General features: G+C 36.0%; 1 protein-coding gene across 1 annotated transcript; it reads right to left on the bottom strand.

Annotated features, from left to right (window-relative positions):
- Nucleotides 1-2,792: 2,792 nt before the first annotated feature.
- Nucleotides 2,793-3,722, bottom strand: LOC103543221 (olfactory receptor 4C12-like). Its single transcript, XM_008510117.2, has one exon. The coding sequence runs from the start codon at nucleotides 3,708-3,710 to the stop codon at nucleotides 2,793-2,795; it is 918 nt and encodes a 305-aa protein (XP_008508339.1). The 5' UTR covers nucleotides 3,711-3,722.
- Between the last annotated feature and the right edge of the window lie 12,982 nt (nucleotides 3,723-16,704).

Below are 16,704 nucleotides of genomic sequence, written 5' to 3'. Positions count from 1 at the left end.
TTTCAGATAACGTAACCATATATGTAGAACACCCTAAAAACTCTACTAAGAAAAATGTTAGAACTAATAAACAAATTCAGTAAAGATAGAGGATACAAAAATCAACAAATAAAAATTACTTGTATTTCTTCACACCAACAATAAACTGTATGAAAAAGAAATAAAGAAAATAATACCATTTACAATAGCATCAAAAAAGAATTAAATATTTAGGAATAAATTTAACCAAGGAAGTGAAAGATTTCTACACTGAAATCTATAAGACATTGATTAAAGAAATTGAAAAAGACACAAATAAATGGAAAGATACCCCATGTTCATGGATTGGAAGACTTAATATTGTTAAAATGCCCAGACTACCCAAAGCTATCCATAGATTCAATGAAATACTTATCAAAATTCCAATGACATTTTTCAGAGAAATGGAAGAAATAATCCTAAAATATGTGTGAAATCATGAAAGAACTGACTAACCAAACCAATCCTGAGAAAGGAGAACAAAGCTGAAGGCATCACACTTCCATTTCCTGATTTCAAACTATGTTTCAAAGCTATAGTAATCAAAACAGTATGGTACTGGCATAAAAACAGACACCTAGATCAGTGAAACAGAACTGAGAACCCAGAAATAAATACAGTGAATTAATATTTGACAAGGATGCTAGGACTACTTAATGAGAAATGAATAGTCTTTTCAATAAATGATATTGTGGAAACTGGATATTGACATACAGAGAATGAAATTGGACTCTTATCTTACACCACATACAAACATCAATTCAAAAATAGATTAAATACTTAAATGTAAGACCTGAAACCAAAAAACAACTAGAAGAAAACATTTTTTAAAAAACTTATTTACAGTAGTCTTACAAATGATTTTTTGAATTTGCTTCTCTTTTCATCTTGCTCATGATGTAGCTTCTAAAAGCATGTGTTTCCTTTTTTTGAGGGGACAGGGAACAGGAGAGACATCCAGTGGCACTGACAATAATACCTTCTGGACAGTTTCCCATTGAGTTTCAGTAGCACCTCTGCAGTCAGATTCCAGTGAATCTACAGACACCCCAGAGATCAGGTTCCCAACACAGCTGAGCTGTACTGTACTAGACTTTTCCCTGCAAGCCTTGGTCCACCTGCACCCTAGAGGTTGGTTTCCTGCTTGCCTGTCCAAACCACAGTTCCTTTATCATCAGCTTGGCCCAGCAGCATGACAGCAGGATGCTCCCAGCTGGCCAGTCCCTTTCATGCCTGCCAGCTTCTGTCCAGCTACCAGGAACTAGTTCTGGCCCATGATACCCCAATGAAATTCTCTACTATTCAATGGGTAACAAGTAGACCTTCTCCAAAAGATTGGAATCCCAGCCTTGGGGAGGAGTTCCACCTTCTAAATGGGATCCTTCCTTGGATATCCATTTCTCAGTCTCAGGGCATTCTTTTTATTTATTTTTTTGACTTTTTAATTTTTATTGAGTTACTGATAAGTTAAAATCTTGTGAAATTTAAGTTGTACATTATTATTTGTCAGTCGTGTTGTAGGTGCACCCCTTCACCCTTTGTGCCCACCCCCCACCCCACCTTTCCCCTGGTCACCACTAATCTGTTCTCTTTGTCTTCACTTTTAAATTCCTAATATGAGTGGAGTCATACAGAGATTGTCCTTCTCTATCTGGCTTATTTCACTTAACATAATTCCCTCAAGGTCCATCCATGTTGCTGCAAATGGGACAATTTTGTTCTTTTTTATGGCTGAGTAGTATTCCATTGTATACATATACCACATCTTCTTTATCCAATCATCTGTTGATGGGCACTTAGGTTGCTTCCATGCCTTGGCTATTGTAGATAATGCTGCAATGAACATTAGGGTGTATGGGACTTTTGGAATTGCTGATTTCAGGTTATTTGGATAGATACCCAGTAGTGGGATAGCTGGGTCATATGGTAGTTCTATTTTTAATTTTTTGAGGAATCTCCATACTGTTTTACATAGTGGCTGCACCAGTTTGCATTCCCACCAGCAGTGTATGAGGGTTCCTTTTTCTCCACAACCTCTCCAACATTAGTTACTATTAGTTTCAGATATTTTTGTCATTCTAACAGGTGTAAGGTGATATCTTGGTGTAGTTTTGATTTGCATTTCTCAGGGCATTCTTTAGAGTACTCATCACGCCTTTGTAGTTGATGCCTTGATATAATTAATAACTGTATGTAAACTTACCCTATTCCAATTACTAGGTGGTCTGTCTCCTGACTGGACCCTGACTGACACAATATAGAAAATGCCTGATGCAATGTCAGCCTTATAGGCATTTGACAAACAGTATCTCTTTTTACTATACAACCAAGATTTAATGAACAAAAAATTCATGTAAAGAAAGAATTTATATTGTATTGAGGTTACAGTTCAAAGTACAGGAATGTTGTTAAACATCTTGTTTTCATTTATCAGTCATAATCGACATCTCAATGTTACATATTAAGATTATTTTAATACCAATCCAATATTCTAGGTTCACACCTTTTAGCTTATAAAGATAGTTCAGATTTCCAGGTAATAGATAAATATTTATTGGTTAAGAAACAGCAAGTTGGATGACAAAAGTGTAGGATGGGAGACAGTAAGCCTGGATTCCAGTCCAAGATTTAGCTCTGTGATGAAGTGACTATCTGTATGCATTATCCAATCTCTTGTTAGAGTTGATGTCTTCATCTACAGATCAAGAGGCTTGGATTAAATTACCTCTATTAGTTCCATCTATAACACTCAATGACTCTGCTTAATCACTATCTCAAGTCACTTTTTTCCACCAGAGCTTCCTCATAGCATTTTTCACCTCTGCATTTCTGAGAGTGTAGATTAAAGGATTTAAGATAGGAGCCACTATAGTATAAAAGACAGCCACAGCTTTATCAATGGGCAGAGTGATCACTGGGTGCAGATACACAAACATGCAGGGCACAAAACATAAGACTACTACTATGATGTGAGAGATACAGGTGGAGAGGGCTTTGTGCCTCCCCTCCAAGCTATAGTTCTTTAGAGAGCACAAGATGACCACATAGGAGACCACCAAGAGAAAGAAGTTTAACATGCAGATGAACCCACTGTTGGCAGCAACAAAGAGACCAAGGGTATGAGTGTCCATGCAGACAAGTTTCAACAAAGGGTACAAGTCACACATGAAATGATCTATGACATTGGGGCCACAGAAGGGCAGCCAGACTATAAAGAGGATATGAATGGTTGCATGAAGAAATCCTCCAGCCCAGGCCACTTTCAGCAGGAGAATACACAGCCTGTGACACATGACAATCATATAATGCAGAGGTTTGCAGATGGCCACATAGTGGTCATAGGCCATCACCATCAGCAGGATGATCTCAGTAGCACCAAAAATATGTTCTGGATAGACTTGAGCCATACATCCATTAAAGGAGATAATTTTCTTCTTGTGAAGGGAGTCCACAATCAACTTAGGAGCTGAAGAAGAAGAATATATTGCATCTATCAAAGAAAGGTGGGTCACGAAGATGTACATGGGGGAGTTCAGAGCATGACTGGTGGTAATGGTAACCACAATGAGTAGGTTGCCTGACAGTGTCACCAGATATAGAAACAAAAATACCACAAACACAAGTTTCTGCATTTTGGCGTTCTGTGTAAGACCTATCAAAATGAACTCAGTCACATTTCTTTTACTCTCCATCTCTGTGGTATGGGTGATAAAAACTCCTGGAAGGAATGCTCTACCCTAAAAAAAGAGAGTGAAAGAAAGAAAGGGAAGAAGAATTATGAAAGAATGAAATAGTCCAAAACTCTGCCTTTTAACAGTACTCTGAGAATCTCACAGATGATTGCTTATCTTCCCAAAACTCCCTAGGAATAGGTACCTCAAAACTTCTGTTAGTTGGCTCTCTTAGTCTTTTATTATTCTTCCTCAAAAATATTCTTATAAGACATAGAAAACCCAGAATAAATGAACTCCATTTCCCTGAGTCAGAGTAGTCTTTACAAAACTTCATTTGGACATCAATATGATGGAATAATGTAGTCATTAGAAGTGATAATTTGGGAGACTAACAAGACAGAAAAAAAAATGAAATGACATGAATAAAAACCCCACAAGGTAGTCTGTATATCCTAATTATAACTAAGTAAATATACTATAGGTAAAGATCTAGTGAATGATTGTTAAAGAATTAGTATTAAAAGATTACAGGTTTTATATATATCTTTTAAGTATAAAATTCAAGTTCAAAAATTTCTCATAAAATTTGATATAGGTTTCATTTCACCTATGTTAAAACATTTGTCTAGAAGTGTTGGAGACATCAGTTTGGGCAGAAGACCAATTTGCTTGGTTTGTATGTTTGTTTCTGTGTGGTGTGGGAGAAAAACAGGCAGATCAAAACTGTAAAAGAGAACTGTTTCTTTTTAAATTTATTTTCTAAATTTTATGTATTTACTTTTGAGGAATATTATCCCTGAGCTAACATCTGATGCCAATCCTCCTGTTTTTGCTGAGAAGGACTGGCCCTGAGCTAACATTCGTGCCCATCTTCCTCTGCTTTATATGTGGGATGCCTGCCACAGCATAGCTTGACAAGCAGTGTGTAGATCTGCACCCAGCATCTGAACCAGCGAACCCTGGGCTGCAGAGGCAGAATGTATGAAGTTAACCATTGCACCAATGGGCTGACCCTGAGAACTATTTTTAAGTATATTCTAATTACTTCAAGATTTGCAAGAAACTGAGGTAATTAGTGAAATAATGAAGATGAATGAGTCAAGTGTGGGATTTTTCTCTGATTTCTACCTTGAAATACAACCTCTGTCATAGACCATTACAGAATTATAAAAACACATTTGGTGTTGGTTCTCCCAAGGGCGATCTCCTCTAGGTAAGTGATGGCAATTAGAAGTGCCCTCAACTTTCTTCTCAAGGGTTCTTGTCCCTGGAAGAATTCTATGATGCATCAGGCTAAGTAGAAGGGAGACCAGTATCTTGGGGCTTGGAACTATAAAGCTACCTGCTCAATGATGCATTTGTGGGATCATCTAGAAGATGTTTTCTTTCCATGTACCTCATTATGTGCCTTGCCCACATGTAACAGGGACAACTCAACTTAACCCTTCATTGCCTTTTTGCTTTAAGAATACATTAAGATAAAGAGAATAAAGGAAACTCAGGTCCAGAAAAAAAGTGAGAAATAATAATGGCAAAACTTAGTTTTAAATACCATCTTAAAGTTTGAGTCATATGTGTATTCTTCATCAAGTAAATGGAAATACATTTTGCATTAAACTGATCTGGTTCATCATTTAGCCTTGATTTATTGACTATCAGTATCAATGATATAAGTTAAAATCAGAGATCATTAAGCTTTGGTTAATAGAATAAAGATGATATTGGACTCAAGCACAGGATCAATTTCTTTTTCTGACCCAGTCTAAAGACCAACAGTGTAAGTGTTACTGCTGAAATTCTCTAACACTCATGCTTTTTGAAAAATGAGAAATGGAGAAAAGTGTTGATCTAGCAGGATGACCTTGACCTTCCATAAAACAATAATTGCATCCTTGCTCAAACTGCAATTGAGAGGCAGGACTCAAGCAAACTTCTAAGCCGCGAAAACTTGGTTACTTTTTAAAATTCCATATACTCAAACATTTTGAAATGCAAACTTTTATTATAATTCTGCTTTTTCCCATTGTTAACAGCAAGCAGAGATTTCTTTTTCTACAATGTAGTTCCTATAGTAATAACCTATTTTTGAGTGTTTGCCATATATTAGGTACAATATTAAGTATTTCACATGCATTATTTCCTTTAATCCTCATAAAAATGCTATAAAGTTGGTATGCTATTGACTATATTTGTAAAAACAAAAAGGAAACTGTGTTTGAGAAGGTAAATGACTTGCCCAAAATCATAATGATAAAAAAATAAAGGAGCCTAATTATTTAAATCTAGGATGCCTGTCTCCAGCTCTTTAGCACTTAGTGCTTCTCTTTACACTTACTTTACTTCTGGGAATCATCAATGACAGAGTTTGGACGAGTGGCCACAACCTGTGACAATATGAAATCTATGGCAGTTCTTTGCTAAGTTATGAAATGTAGAGTCAGATATTAATGAGCTCGAGGATCCATTGGACAAGACCCTAGAATTTTTGGGCACTCAAACTTCTCCAGTACCTTGCATTTTATAAACATACATCCTCTTTAAAGATGAAGACACTAAGGCCTAGACAGGACAAGTCCAAGGAAACACAGAAAATTGATTAGTAGTAGATCACAAGAAGAGTCTAGGTCTTCTAATGCAGAACACAGTGATTTTTTTCACTACCAAATTTTGTATTGCTTAAGATGGGTCTATACAACGAAAAATCAAGCTACAGTGACAAAGAGAACTAACTTTCCACTCTTATCTTTAGCAATACCTGTTTTAACTCTCTAAAAAGAAAGGGCTAGGTCTGAGTCAGGGATGCAGAGATTCGGTTATGTTGCTTGGACCACATTTGTTGTAGCAGAAATAAGGTCTGGCCTGGCCAGAAAAAAACCCAAGAAAGTTGTATAGTGGGAATAAATAGTGCCCCTGATCTTGGAGTTTAATATAGATTCTTAGCCACATTCTTTGCAGATCCTATATTTTAATACATTCTCCTTTGGGATGTCAGTTTTGGAGCTGAAGATTTACATTAAAAAACAGAATTCTGGGGCTGGCTCTGTGGCATGATGGTTAAAGTTTGGCACACTCTGCTTCAGTGGTCTAGGTTTACAGGTTTGGATCCCAGGCACAGACATCACTCACCAGCCATGCTGCGGCGGTGACCCACGTACAAAATATAGGAAGATTGGCTCAGATGTTAGCTCAGTTCTAATCATCCTCAAGGAAAAAAAAGAAAACAGAATCCAAATGTTGTCCTCCTCTCTCCCAAGCTGACCTGCCTTTGCCACAATGAAAGTCACACACCTTATCTCAACTCAACTTCAAATTTGCCTTCTTTATTCTCATGTGCCCCTCATAGCTCCCCTTATCAGTACAAAGTAAGATTTTCCCCCCTCTTTCATCCATGGAAATTATCAAAGTCAGAGCATTTTTTCAAGGAAATGAGTAACTATGAAGTCAATCTTTCACTATCCAAACTATCCTACAATATGTCCTATCTCTGGAAGAAACCCTCAGTGACTCATCCAGCTACAATCCGCTGTGCTATGGCACTGTCTGAACACTCGAAAGCCTGGAAATTGACTCAGAATCCATAAAATGTAAAACTATTTGTGACAAATTATAGATATACCCATATATAGTGAGGAGAACAAATATTTCTGCAAAACATCTAAAAAGTGATCCCCCAGCAAATATCAGAATGTAAGGCTTCAACGATTTTAATTATAAACTCCTTGGGAGAAAACAGAAATGTAAGAAACTGTATTAAACAACAACAATTCTAGTCAACTTGCTCTGGTTGCCTCTGTAGTTAAGGAGAATGTCCAAGGTATTCAGGAATAAAAAATAACCATTATATGTAGCTGTTTGAGCATCATGTCATGTAATGTACATTTCTCAGTCTCCACTGACTAGACACTGTTACCGGAAGCAGAGAATGTCAAGATGTCACAAATTTATTCAAATGGATCTGGCATGCACTTCAAAGCACCAATGCCTTGGAAATTTAAGTCAAAGAAAAAGAAAATGCTGTGATGAATTTGAAACTCCAAGCTCTTAGGTACTAAGGAGGATCTTCTGATCTTCAGCACCTAGCTCTCTGGTTACAGACTAAGAAACACAAATATTTCTATCACTTAATTATCCCCTCTTATTCTGCTTTTAAAATAAGAAAACAACTTCTTCTTGAATCATAGTGTTTAGAGAAGATACTGAGAATGTTAAGGATCTATCTTTGTATCCAAGGCTTTGCCCTCCCAGGAATTAATTATGTCTGTTTTTTAATAATTTCACCTTAGAAACAGATATTTTGGAGACTTCATCTATGAACAACAGACATGTCTTCACCTGAATGATTCTTTTCCTTGCACTTTAAATTTATGTATTAACAGCCTATATCCCTGGTCTAGAAAACTATGCAATATTGCACTCCTCTTATAAGCCCTTGGGTCCATGAATGGGGAAATGAAGGACTCTAAATGCTGTGAAAATAAGAACATGGGATTTCATTGAGGTTGTATGTCCTTGAGGAAATTTCCTCACTGGCTGAGGTCACCAGAGGTTGAGATACTGAGTCAGTACTATAAACACATCAGGACATAACACTATTCATAGGAATATTGGGATTTGATATCTTTTCAGGCAGAGTTATATCTGGATTTCCAGAATTGGAGGCCAAAAGGAGGCTCACATCCTAGTGCCAACTTGTCCAGTGTCAAAATCTAAAAAGACAGAATTTTATGCCTTCCCATTCAGTTTTTTTTTTGAAATCCAGAAATTCCAGGAGCCATTAAATGAAAGAAGTCTTAGGCAAACAGATTTCTTCAAATTTTCTTCACACATAATATCATCAGGACAGTGGAGGTTGGAACAGCCACATATATTCTAAAATCTTCAAACACATACTGTAAAGAGTATTCTGTAACCTAAGGATAGAGCGTTGTTTAAATCACTTATCATAAGAGTTGAAGCTGCTGCTATATTTAAATATATGGCTAGGCAGTGAATGGAGAACTTGGAAAAATAGTAATAGCAGTTATCATTACTGACCACTATGTCCATTATTTTATTATTATGGCATTTTATATTGATTGACTTTCATATACTGAAACAACTGGCATTCCTGTGATAAATCTCACTTGTTTTTGCTCTATAATCATGTCTACAGGCTACCAGATTCAGTTTGCTAGCATTTTCTGGGGGATTTCTGTGTCTATGTTCACAACAGATTTTGCTGTAGTTTTATTCCTTGTGATATCTTTGTCTAGTTTTCATAACAGAGTAATACTGGTTCACTTCTCTTCCATTTTTGGAAGAGTTTGTGAAGGATTGGTATTAATTATTCCTTAAATATTTGATAAAATTCATCACTGAAGCCATCTTAGCCTGGGGTTTCTTTTGAGAGATTTTTTTTTATTACTGTTTCAATCTCTTGATGTATTTCACTTGAGTCAGTTTCAGTAGTTTGTGTCTTACTGATAATCTGTGCATTTCATCAAAGTTATACAAATTGTTTGCATACAACTGTTCATAGTATCTCGTTATAATCTTTTTTATTCCTGTAAGGATGGTGGCCATGTCCCCTTTTATTCCTGATTTTAGAAAATGGAGTCTCTTATCTCTTATTTTAGTCAATCTAGCTAAAGTTTTCTCACTTTGGTGATATTTTCAAAGAACCCATTTTTTGTTTTCATTCATCTTGGAGCCAATAAATCTCACAGTCTTTGCTGAGAGTTTTTGTGCATATTGGGGTGTACCTTCACCACTCAGCCAGGAGTTTACAACTTTAGTCTTTATTTCTTGCTTCCACAGAGCCTCAGGGTAAGCCAGAGGTAAGAATGCTGTCTTCCTTGAACATGCACACAGTCTGGACATGTGGGCAGATCTACTCACGCACATAGATTTCAAATTCCCAGAAACACATCATAGTGTCATAGCATTTCAAATCCCTCTATGGTACCTTATTCCTCAGTTTTTCCTTTTAAGCCTTTGTTTAGTATACATTTTGCTTTAACTATTATCCTCTACCTAAGGCCGTCACCATGTTCAAAAATTGCCTCTCTTTGTTTTTGACATATTCACTCAGGAAAAAGTCTCCAAGAGAGATCAAATAAAGACAGTCTTGTGAGTTAGGTCTCCCAAGAAACTGCTAGACAGACCAAGTAATGACAATTCTCTGGGAAAAGGGCTTTTATGGAGTTCCAATTACATTCTGTCTCCTCCAGGGTCTTCCAGGCTGCTGGTTTTCTCTGTGATTGCAGACTGTTCATTTTCAAGGTTGCAGAGGAACTGTGGAGGGAACATGGAAATAAAGGCAAATTAAATGCCACAGACCTCTATGTAATTACTGAGATTTAATCATTTTTCTTGAATAAGCATTCCCTGAATTGTTCCAAGTCTTTTGGAAATTACTAGAATTCTGAAAATGTTGATTCTGGAAAATTTGTGTTCTCAGTATTTATTCAGTACATAATGGAGGGAAGAATTTTTTAAAGTCCTTACACCACTGACATCAGCCTACTGAGCTCTTTATGTCAGAATTTATGAGTTTCAGTCTTTGATGATCATTAACTTAAATTCCAACTATACCTCTGAAAGTATATATTGTTACCCCCCACTTTAAAGCTGAGGAACCGGCCACCCAATTAGTGGCTGAGCCACAATTTAAATTCAAACCCAGTCTTTTCTGGTATCAAACTCTATGATTCTCTTTAAGTTCTACTGTCCCTGTATCAGTATTATAATATCAACTGAACTAATATATGAGAAAAAGAACCAGGTTCGTAATTCCAGGTGCTGATAGGGTGGAGGAGGGAATTATGAAGAATCCTATTTGAGGTTCTGTTTCATTGTTTGGATGGAGAGTGAAAATTGAGTTGCTGGCCTAGGTTATGTGTTTATCCACTATGCTTGCTAAATTCACTTATTATGTCTAATAATTGTTTATACTCCTAGATTTTCTATATGAGAAGGCTGGCTCCTAACCAAAAGCCTATATATTGTTTTTCAGGCCTGATCATAAGCAATTACCAAGGCTTTTGGGCAAGCTTTATGAGAGAAAGCTGCCCTTCTCAAACCACATTTGATGCACAGCCAGTGCATTACAGCCTCTAAGGGGAATTGAAGTCAAGGACTTAGACCTCCGTAGTTGGCCATGCTCTTATGCACATCTGCATTCCTAGCTCAGGTACCTCCATTTGGAGGTCTCCTTGTTAGGGAAGCTTGAAGACACTTTGCTGTGCTCTGATTCAGTACTCAGTACTTTTCCACTCCTGTTAGTCCTTCCCCCTAGCCTTACGTTTTGACCCCCAGGTTCATAAAACTGCAGGAACCTGTTGTTCAGGTCTACCTCAGCAGTGAGATGACCCCCCACAACTGTGATGAGCCACCTGATATTTGACTGGTGCACTGTTCCACTGGGGATGAGGGAACAGGGGGTTTTGGTGCTTACTCTAGTGTTAGTCTTTTGCTTATACTATCACAGTAGGTGATTGAACACTTGACTGTTACTTTATTTTTCAACTTGTTGATTTAATTCACTACTCTGTCACCTGATGGACAGCTCAGCTCTCTTTCTCCAGCTCAACTGAGGCTTTGATTTTATATTGATTTTATATGATATCATATTATCTGTGAATAATGACAGTTTTAATTCTTCTTTACCCATCTTAACATCTTTCATTTTATTTTCCTGACTTATTGCACTGGAAGACCTCCAGTATTATATTGAATAGAAGTGATTATAGTGGACGTTCTCGACCTGTTTCTAATCTCAGAGGGAAAGTGTTTAATTTTCCCAGTGAAATATACTGAAATTTATAGAACGTTTGCTATGTACTCTTTACCAGCAAAGGCTTTCTATGCTGATAGTATTTGATGCAGATTTTAATCATCAACAGGCACTGATTTTATCACATTTTTTCTGTATCTATTGAGATGATTTTATGGATTTTCTCCTTCATTCTATTAAGACAATAAATTATATAGATTAGATTTTAATACTAATACAACCTTGCCTTCTTGGAGCAAACGCAATTTGATCAAGATATATTATCCCCTTCTTTATGTTTCTGGGATAAATTTATTAATATTTTACTTAGGATTTTTACATCTATATTCATGATAAAACCACCCTGCAATTCTTCTTTCTTGTAAAATCTTCATCAGATCTTAGCATCATGGCTATGCAGCCCTTATCTTATCTCTTAAAAAATTTTTCTATAATGATTATCATTTTTTCCTTAAATATTTTGGAGAATTCACCAGGGAAGCTATCTGAATTTTTCTTTGAGGTAAGATTTTAATTACAGAATCAAGGTTCAAATTTTTATTTCTTCTTTTATAGCTTTTGAAAATATTTTTCAATTAATTATTTCACCTAAACTTTCAGTTTTATTGTCATAAAGCTTTTTATAAACTCCTCCTACTCATTCTCAGTTCAATAGAAACCTGTAGTAATTATCTCTTTCTCAATCCCCACATGGGTAATTTGTATTTTCTCTCTCTCCCCATCTTTGTGTTCTTGACTAGTGTTGCTCATGATTTACCAATTTCATTAATCTTTTCATATGATTTCTGGAAGTAATGCGTTCAGTCATAGCTTATGCAGAATACAGCTATTTTGCTCATGACATTTCATACTCTGATAACCATATAACTTATGTGAGATTTTCCAGGAAGCCATGCCCCGTAAACCACAGATTTTAGGTTTGTTTACCCTAAGTGATCCTAGACATATGAGATGCAACCTGCTTCAAGCATTCCATAGATAAGGATTCTCTCTCTGGTAAATAGCATAAGTGTGTTTCCAGGAGGTCAGTAGCATGTTCACAAGGGCCTTTGACTGAGTCATCTTACTTTCTTTCCCAAGGCATCCTGGATAAAGAGAGAAAATGGATTGCTAACCTGCTTCCAACCCTTTCTTTTCCAGTCCATCCTGACTTCAATCAATATCTCCTTCCTGCATAGTCTCAAGCATCTTTTTAAATTTATCTCATAGTGCTTTCAACAATGTGTTACATAGAAGAATAAGCCTATTAATACCTCAGTGACAACTAGGATTTGGACCCACCCAATAGGAAATAAAAATTCTATGAACAAAGCATACTAATAGTGATCTTATCACAACAAAGATCCTTTGATGTTTTCTTACAGCTTGATTACTATTTTCCTGCATTATCCAGTTATTTAAAATGGTTTTACAACTTAATGAAGACATAATGCAGTTTTAATTTTTTAAGACCAAATTCACTTCATTTTTGCTCAGTCCAATTCCATATGTATTACTACAATTGAGGGTTTCAAATCAACATCCCAAAATATTTTCTTATCAGTGAACTTACAAATCCTTTGTTACTCCATAAAGCTATGTCAGGAAGATTAGTGTCCACAGGCTATACAGCAAGTAAAGTTACAGTATCATTTTCTTTTCCTTTCCAACAGAAGCAAACTTTTCCTATGCACCGCACATTCCCAGTGCCTGGAGTGGTGACTGAAGCTCATTGTTTAGTAAATTCTGAATTCCCTCTGTTTTGTGGACATAACCATATCCCAGATATCACATCATATCATATCACATCATATCATATCTTTATACACTGGCTTCCAAGTGTAATGCAATCCATCTACCACCCCTCCTTCAATAGGACCAAAACAGTTTTTCTTTCTCTTTTCAAACTCAACGAGTTGCATCACAGGGAAGATAAAGTTGACAGAAATATCTGTGGTGTCAGGCCATTACAAAACAATAAAGACCACATTTTGAAATAACATCTTGCTATAAATTAAGCTTACCATAGAGTTCCTATAAACACTTCCTCTTAGTCTCCCTTCTAGCACTCCTGGCCACTAGACTTTTTTTTTTTGAGGAAGATTAGCCCTGAGTGAACTACTGCCAATCCTCCTCTTTTTGCTGAGGAAGACTGGCCCTGAGCTAACATCCATGCCCATCTTCCTCTACTTTATACGTGGGACACCTACCGCAGCATGGCTTTTACCAAGCAGTGCCATGTCTGCACTGGGGATCCGAACCAGTGAACTCTGGGCTGCCAAGAATTGGAACATGCAAACTTAACTGCTGCACCACTGGGCCAGCACTCTGGTTTCTGATAATATCTCCTTTTTCTTTTCTTCCGCAATATTCTTTCACAGTCTTTTATTTACTTTATTTCTATTCTTGCTGGTATAAATTAAAATATCTTCAAAACAAGTATTTACCAGCTGACCAATTGTTTTCATCATCCTCCATTGATTCTATATCCTCTTGGGTAGAGTTGAAGTCTATCCTCTGACCTACAGCAGTAAAAAGTGGATATGCCTTGCTCTTTGACAATGTCACTTTATCTACCTAGTTTTCATGAAGAAATTATGGCTGAGAAGTTTGTCTCCCTCTGCACTCTTGAGCCCAAGTATGCTTGATATATTCTAATTGTTCATTTATTTTTATTCCACGTCAGTTTAGATAAATAACCAACTCAGCTTCTTCTGTTGTATCTCAAAGCATCCACAGGGTTTGTCTGAAAATACATTGATAACTAACGTTCAACATCAATCATAGTGGAATGATTACTATGTGCCAGTGTTCTAATTTGTTGCTCATTTCATGCTTAAGCTAATCTTATGGGTAGATACCATAATTATTCCCCTTTTACAGCTGAGAAGACTGAGGTACAGATGTTCAGAAACTTTCCCAGAGTTTTCTAGACAATAGATGTATGTGTGTGGTAGGGGGAGGGAAGTCTAAACCCGGACAGCCTGGTTTCAGAGACCACATGCTCTACTGGTGCCAGGAAACTCTACTACAGGCTTAAAGGAATGAAGGAGTTTTACATCATAGTAAAATATTTTTAGACTCTATAGTATTTAGGTATTTACAAATAGCTAATCTTTACAATTTTGCTCTATTTTCCTCAATATCTACTCCCTTCAATTAACTTTCTGCCTTCTACACTCCGCTGAGTCTACCTTTGCTCACCAAATTAATTTTTTTCAATTCTATCCCTTTCTATTCAGAATATAAAGCAATTGGTAAAGCTCTGAATTTCAATCTGCTATCTCCTTTGTAAGAGAGAATCAAGTGCATTTTATTTTATTCATTTTAAATAACACTTTTTTCTAATTTTTCATCTATGTTTTGAAATAATGGGTATTTGGTAAACCTGATTCAGATTGCTAAACATAGACTACATTTATATCATTTAAGGCCCAATTTTCTAAGTTCCTTGACTAAAGCATTAAATTCTCAGTTTCTTCAGGTTTAGCTCAATAATCTAACACTACCACTTGTTACATTGTTAAAACTCCTTCCCTATTCATCAATTTAACATGTGGTCTTTCTTTCAAGCTAAAATTTTCCTTTCCTATAGTAGATGGATTATTCATTTGTGAGGCATTAAAGCATAAGTAAAAGCATATGTAAAAAGTTTCTATGCTTCATAAATAAATAATGCATACAATATAATCAGAATATTACACTTTAGCCTAGAAACAGTTAGTCTCAGATGTTACTTTCTTTAAATCAATCAATAGGTGCAATGGTTTCATGGAGCATGGCCTGAGCTGGGAGTTAGAGACACATTTTTCGGTGTTAATTGCATGAGAAAGATGCTAAAATTCTCTGAGGCTTACTCACTCATAAAATGGGGTATGTTTTAAACCTATGAAATCTAAAAAAAAGAAAAAAGGTAGAATTAATATGAAAATTGGTAAAGTAGCTAGATCTAAGATACGTATAGACTAAATTAATAGTTTCTAATCTATGAATAAAAATTAGAAAAGAAGAAAAGAAGTTCTATTTACAACAGTAAGAAAGTAATACATGGGTCCAGTCTGGTGGTGTAGTAGTTAAGTTTGTGTTCTCTGCTTTGGCAGGCAGGGGATTCACAAGTGTGGATCCCAGGTGTGGACCTAGCACTGTTAGTCAAGCCACACTGTGGTGGCATCCCACATAAAATAGAGGAAGATTGGCAAAGATCTTAGCTCAGTGACAATCTTCCTCAAGCAAGAAGAGGAAGATTGGTAACAGATGTTAGCTCAGGGCCAATCTCCCTGAAAAAAAAGAGAAAACAATATGTTACTTACAAATAAATTTTAATAAGAGAAAAACCGAATCAGTAGGAACAAAATCATATGACCTTATTTAAAGCCATATAATCACTGCCAGACTTACATATTAAAGTTTTAGAAGGAGATAATAATATAAAGACAATAATTTCCTGAATTAATATATAAATGAAATTTCTTTTCCAGTTAAAACTTCAAGATAGTTTTTGTATTTTTTTAATAAAATGATGCTAAAGTTTATGCAGAAGAATAAGTGACCAAGAGTAAGCAAAAACCAAAAACAAAAGGAAAAAACAGGTATTTATTAGTTGGGATTACCATCAATCATATTTAATTTAAAACAGTTTAGGAATTTCAGCAATTAATTTTTTAAATATCATAATCAATCCATAAAAACAGACTCTATGTGCACATAGGGAGTATTTAAAACCATGATGCAGTTAACTGAATGACACAGTTGCTGATGTGGTTGCTTGAATAAGTTATCCAGACCGAGATCCTTCTAGATTCTTGCTACATCACATTTTTTCATGAAATATTTTCACTTACGGCCACAAAATGGCTGCTCTAGCTATAGTCTTATGCTCATGTATCAGGAAGGAAGAAAGAGGAGGAAAAGAAAAGTAAAAACATTTATCAGGTAGTAAAACTATCCTATATTTCCACAGTAAACTCCCATCTAAGTTTCATTGGTGACAACTGTGTCACACGACTAACATCGTTACAAAAGAGACTGAGGAATTGCCAGCAAAAGCCACCTCAGGGTTCTGATAGTACTAAAATACTACTGAAATAGTATGCAAATAAGACCCCAAAGGAGGATTTGCTTTCTGAGATATCAGGTCAATAAGGAACTGGTATTGAACTGGACAAATGAGAATTTGGAACCCAGAAATATTTCTAAACAGATATAAAGAATGTAATACATGATAAATATATAGTTCTATCAGTATGCCCCACCCCCATT

Source organism: Equus przewalskii, chromosome 11, assembly GCF_037783145.1.
Source record: "Equus przewalskii isolate Varuska chromosome 11, EquPr2, whole genome shotgun sequence".
Taxonomy (NCBI): domain Eukaryota; kingdom Metazoa; phylum Chordata; class Mammalia; order Perissodactyla; family Equidae; genus Equus; species Equus przewalskii.
This window is presented reverse-complemented; position numbering and strand designations above follow the sequence as displayed.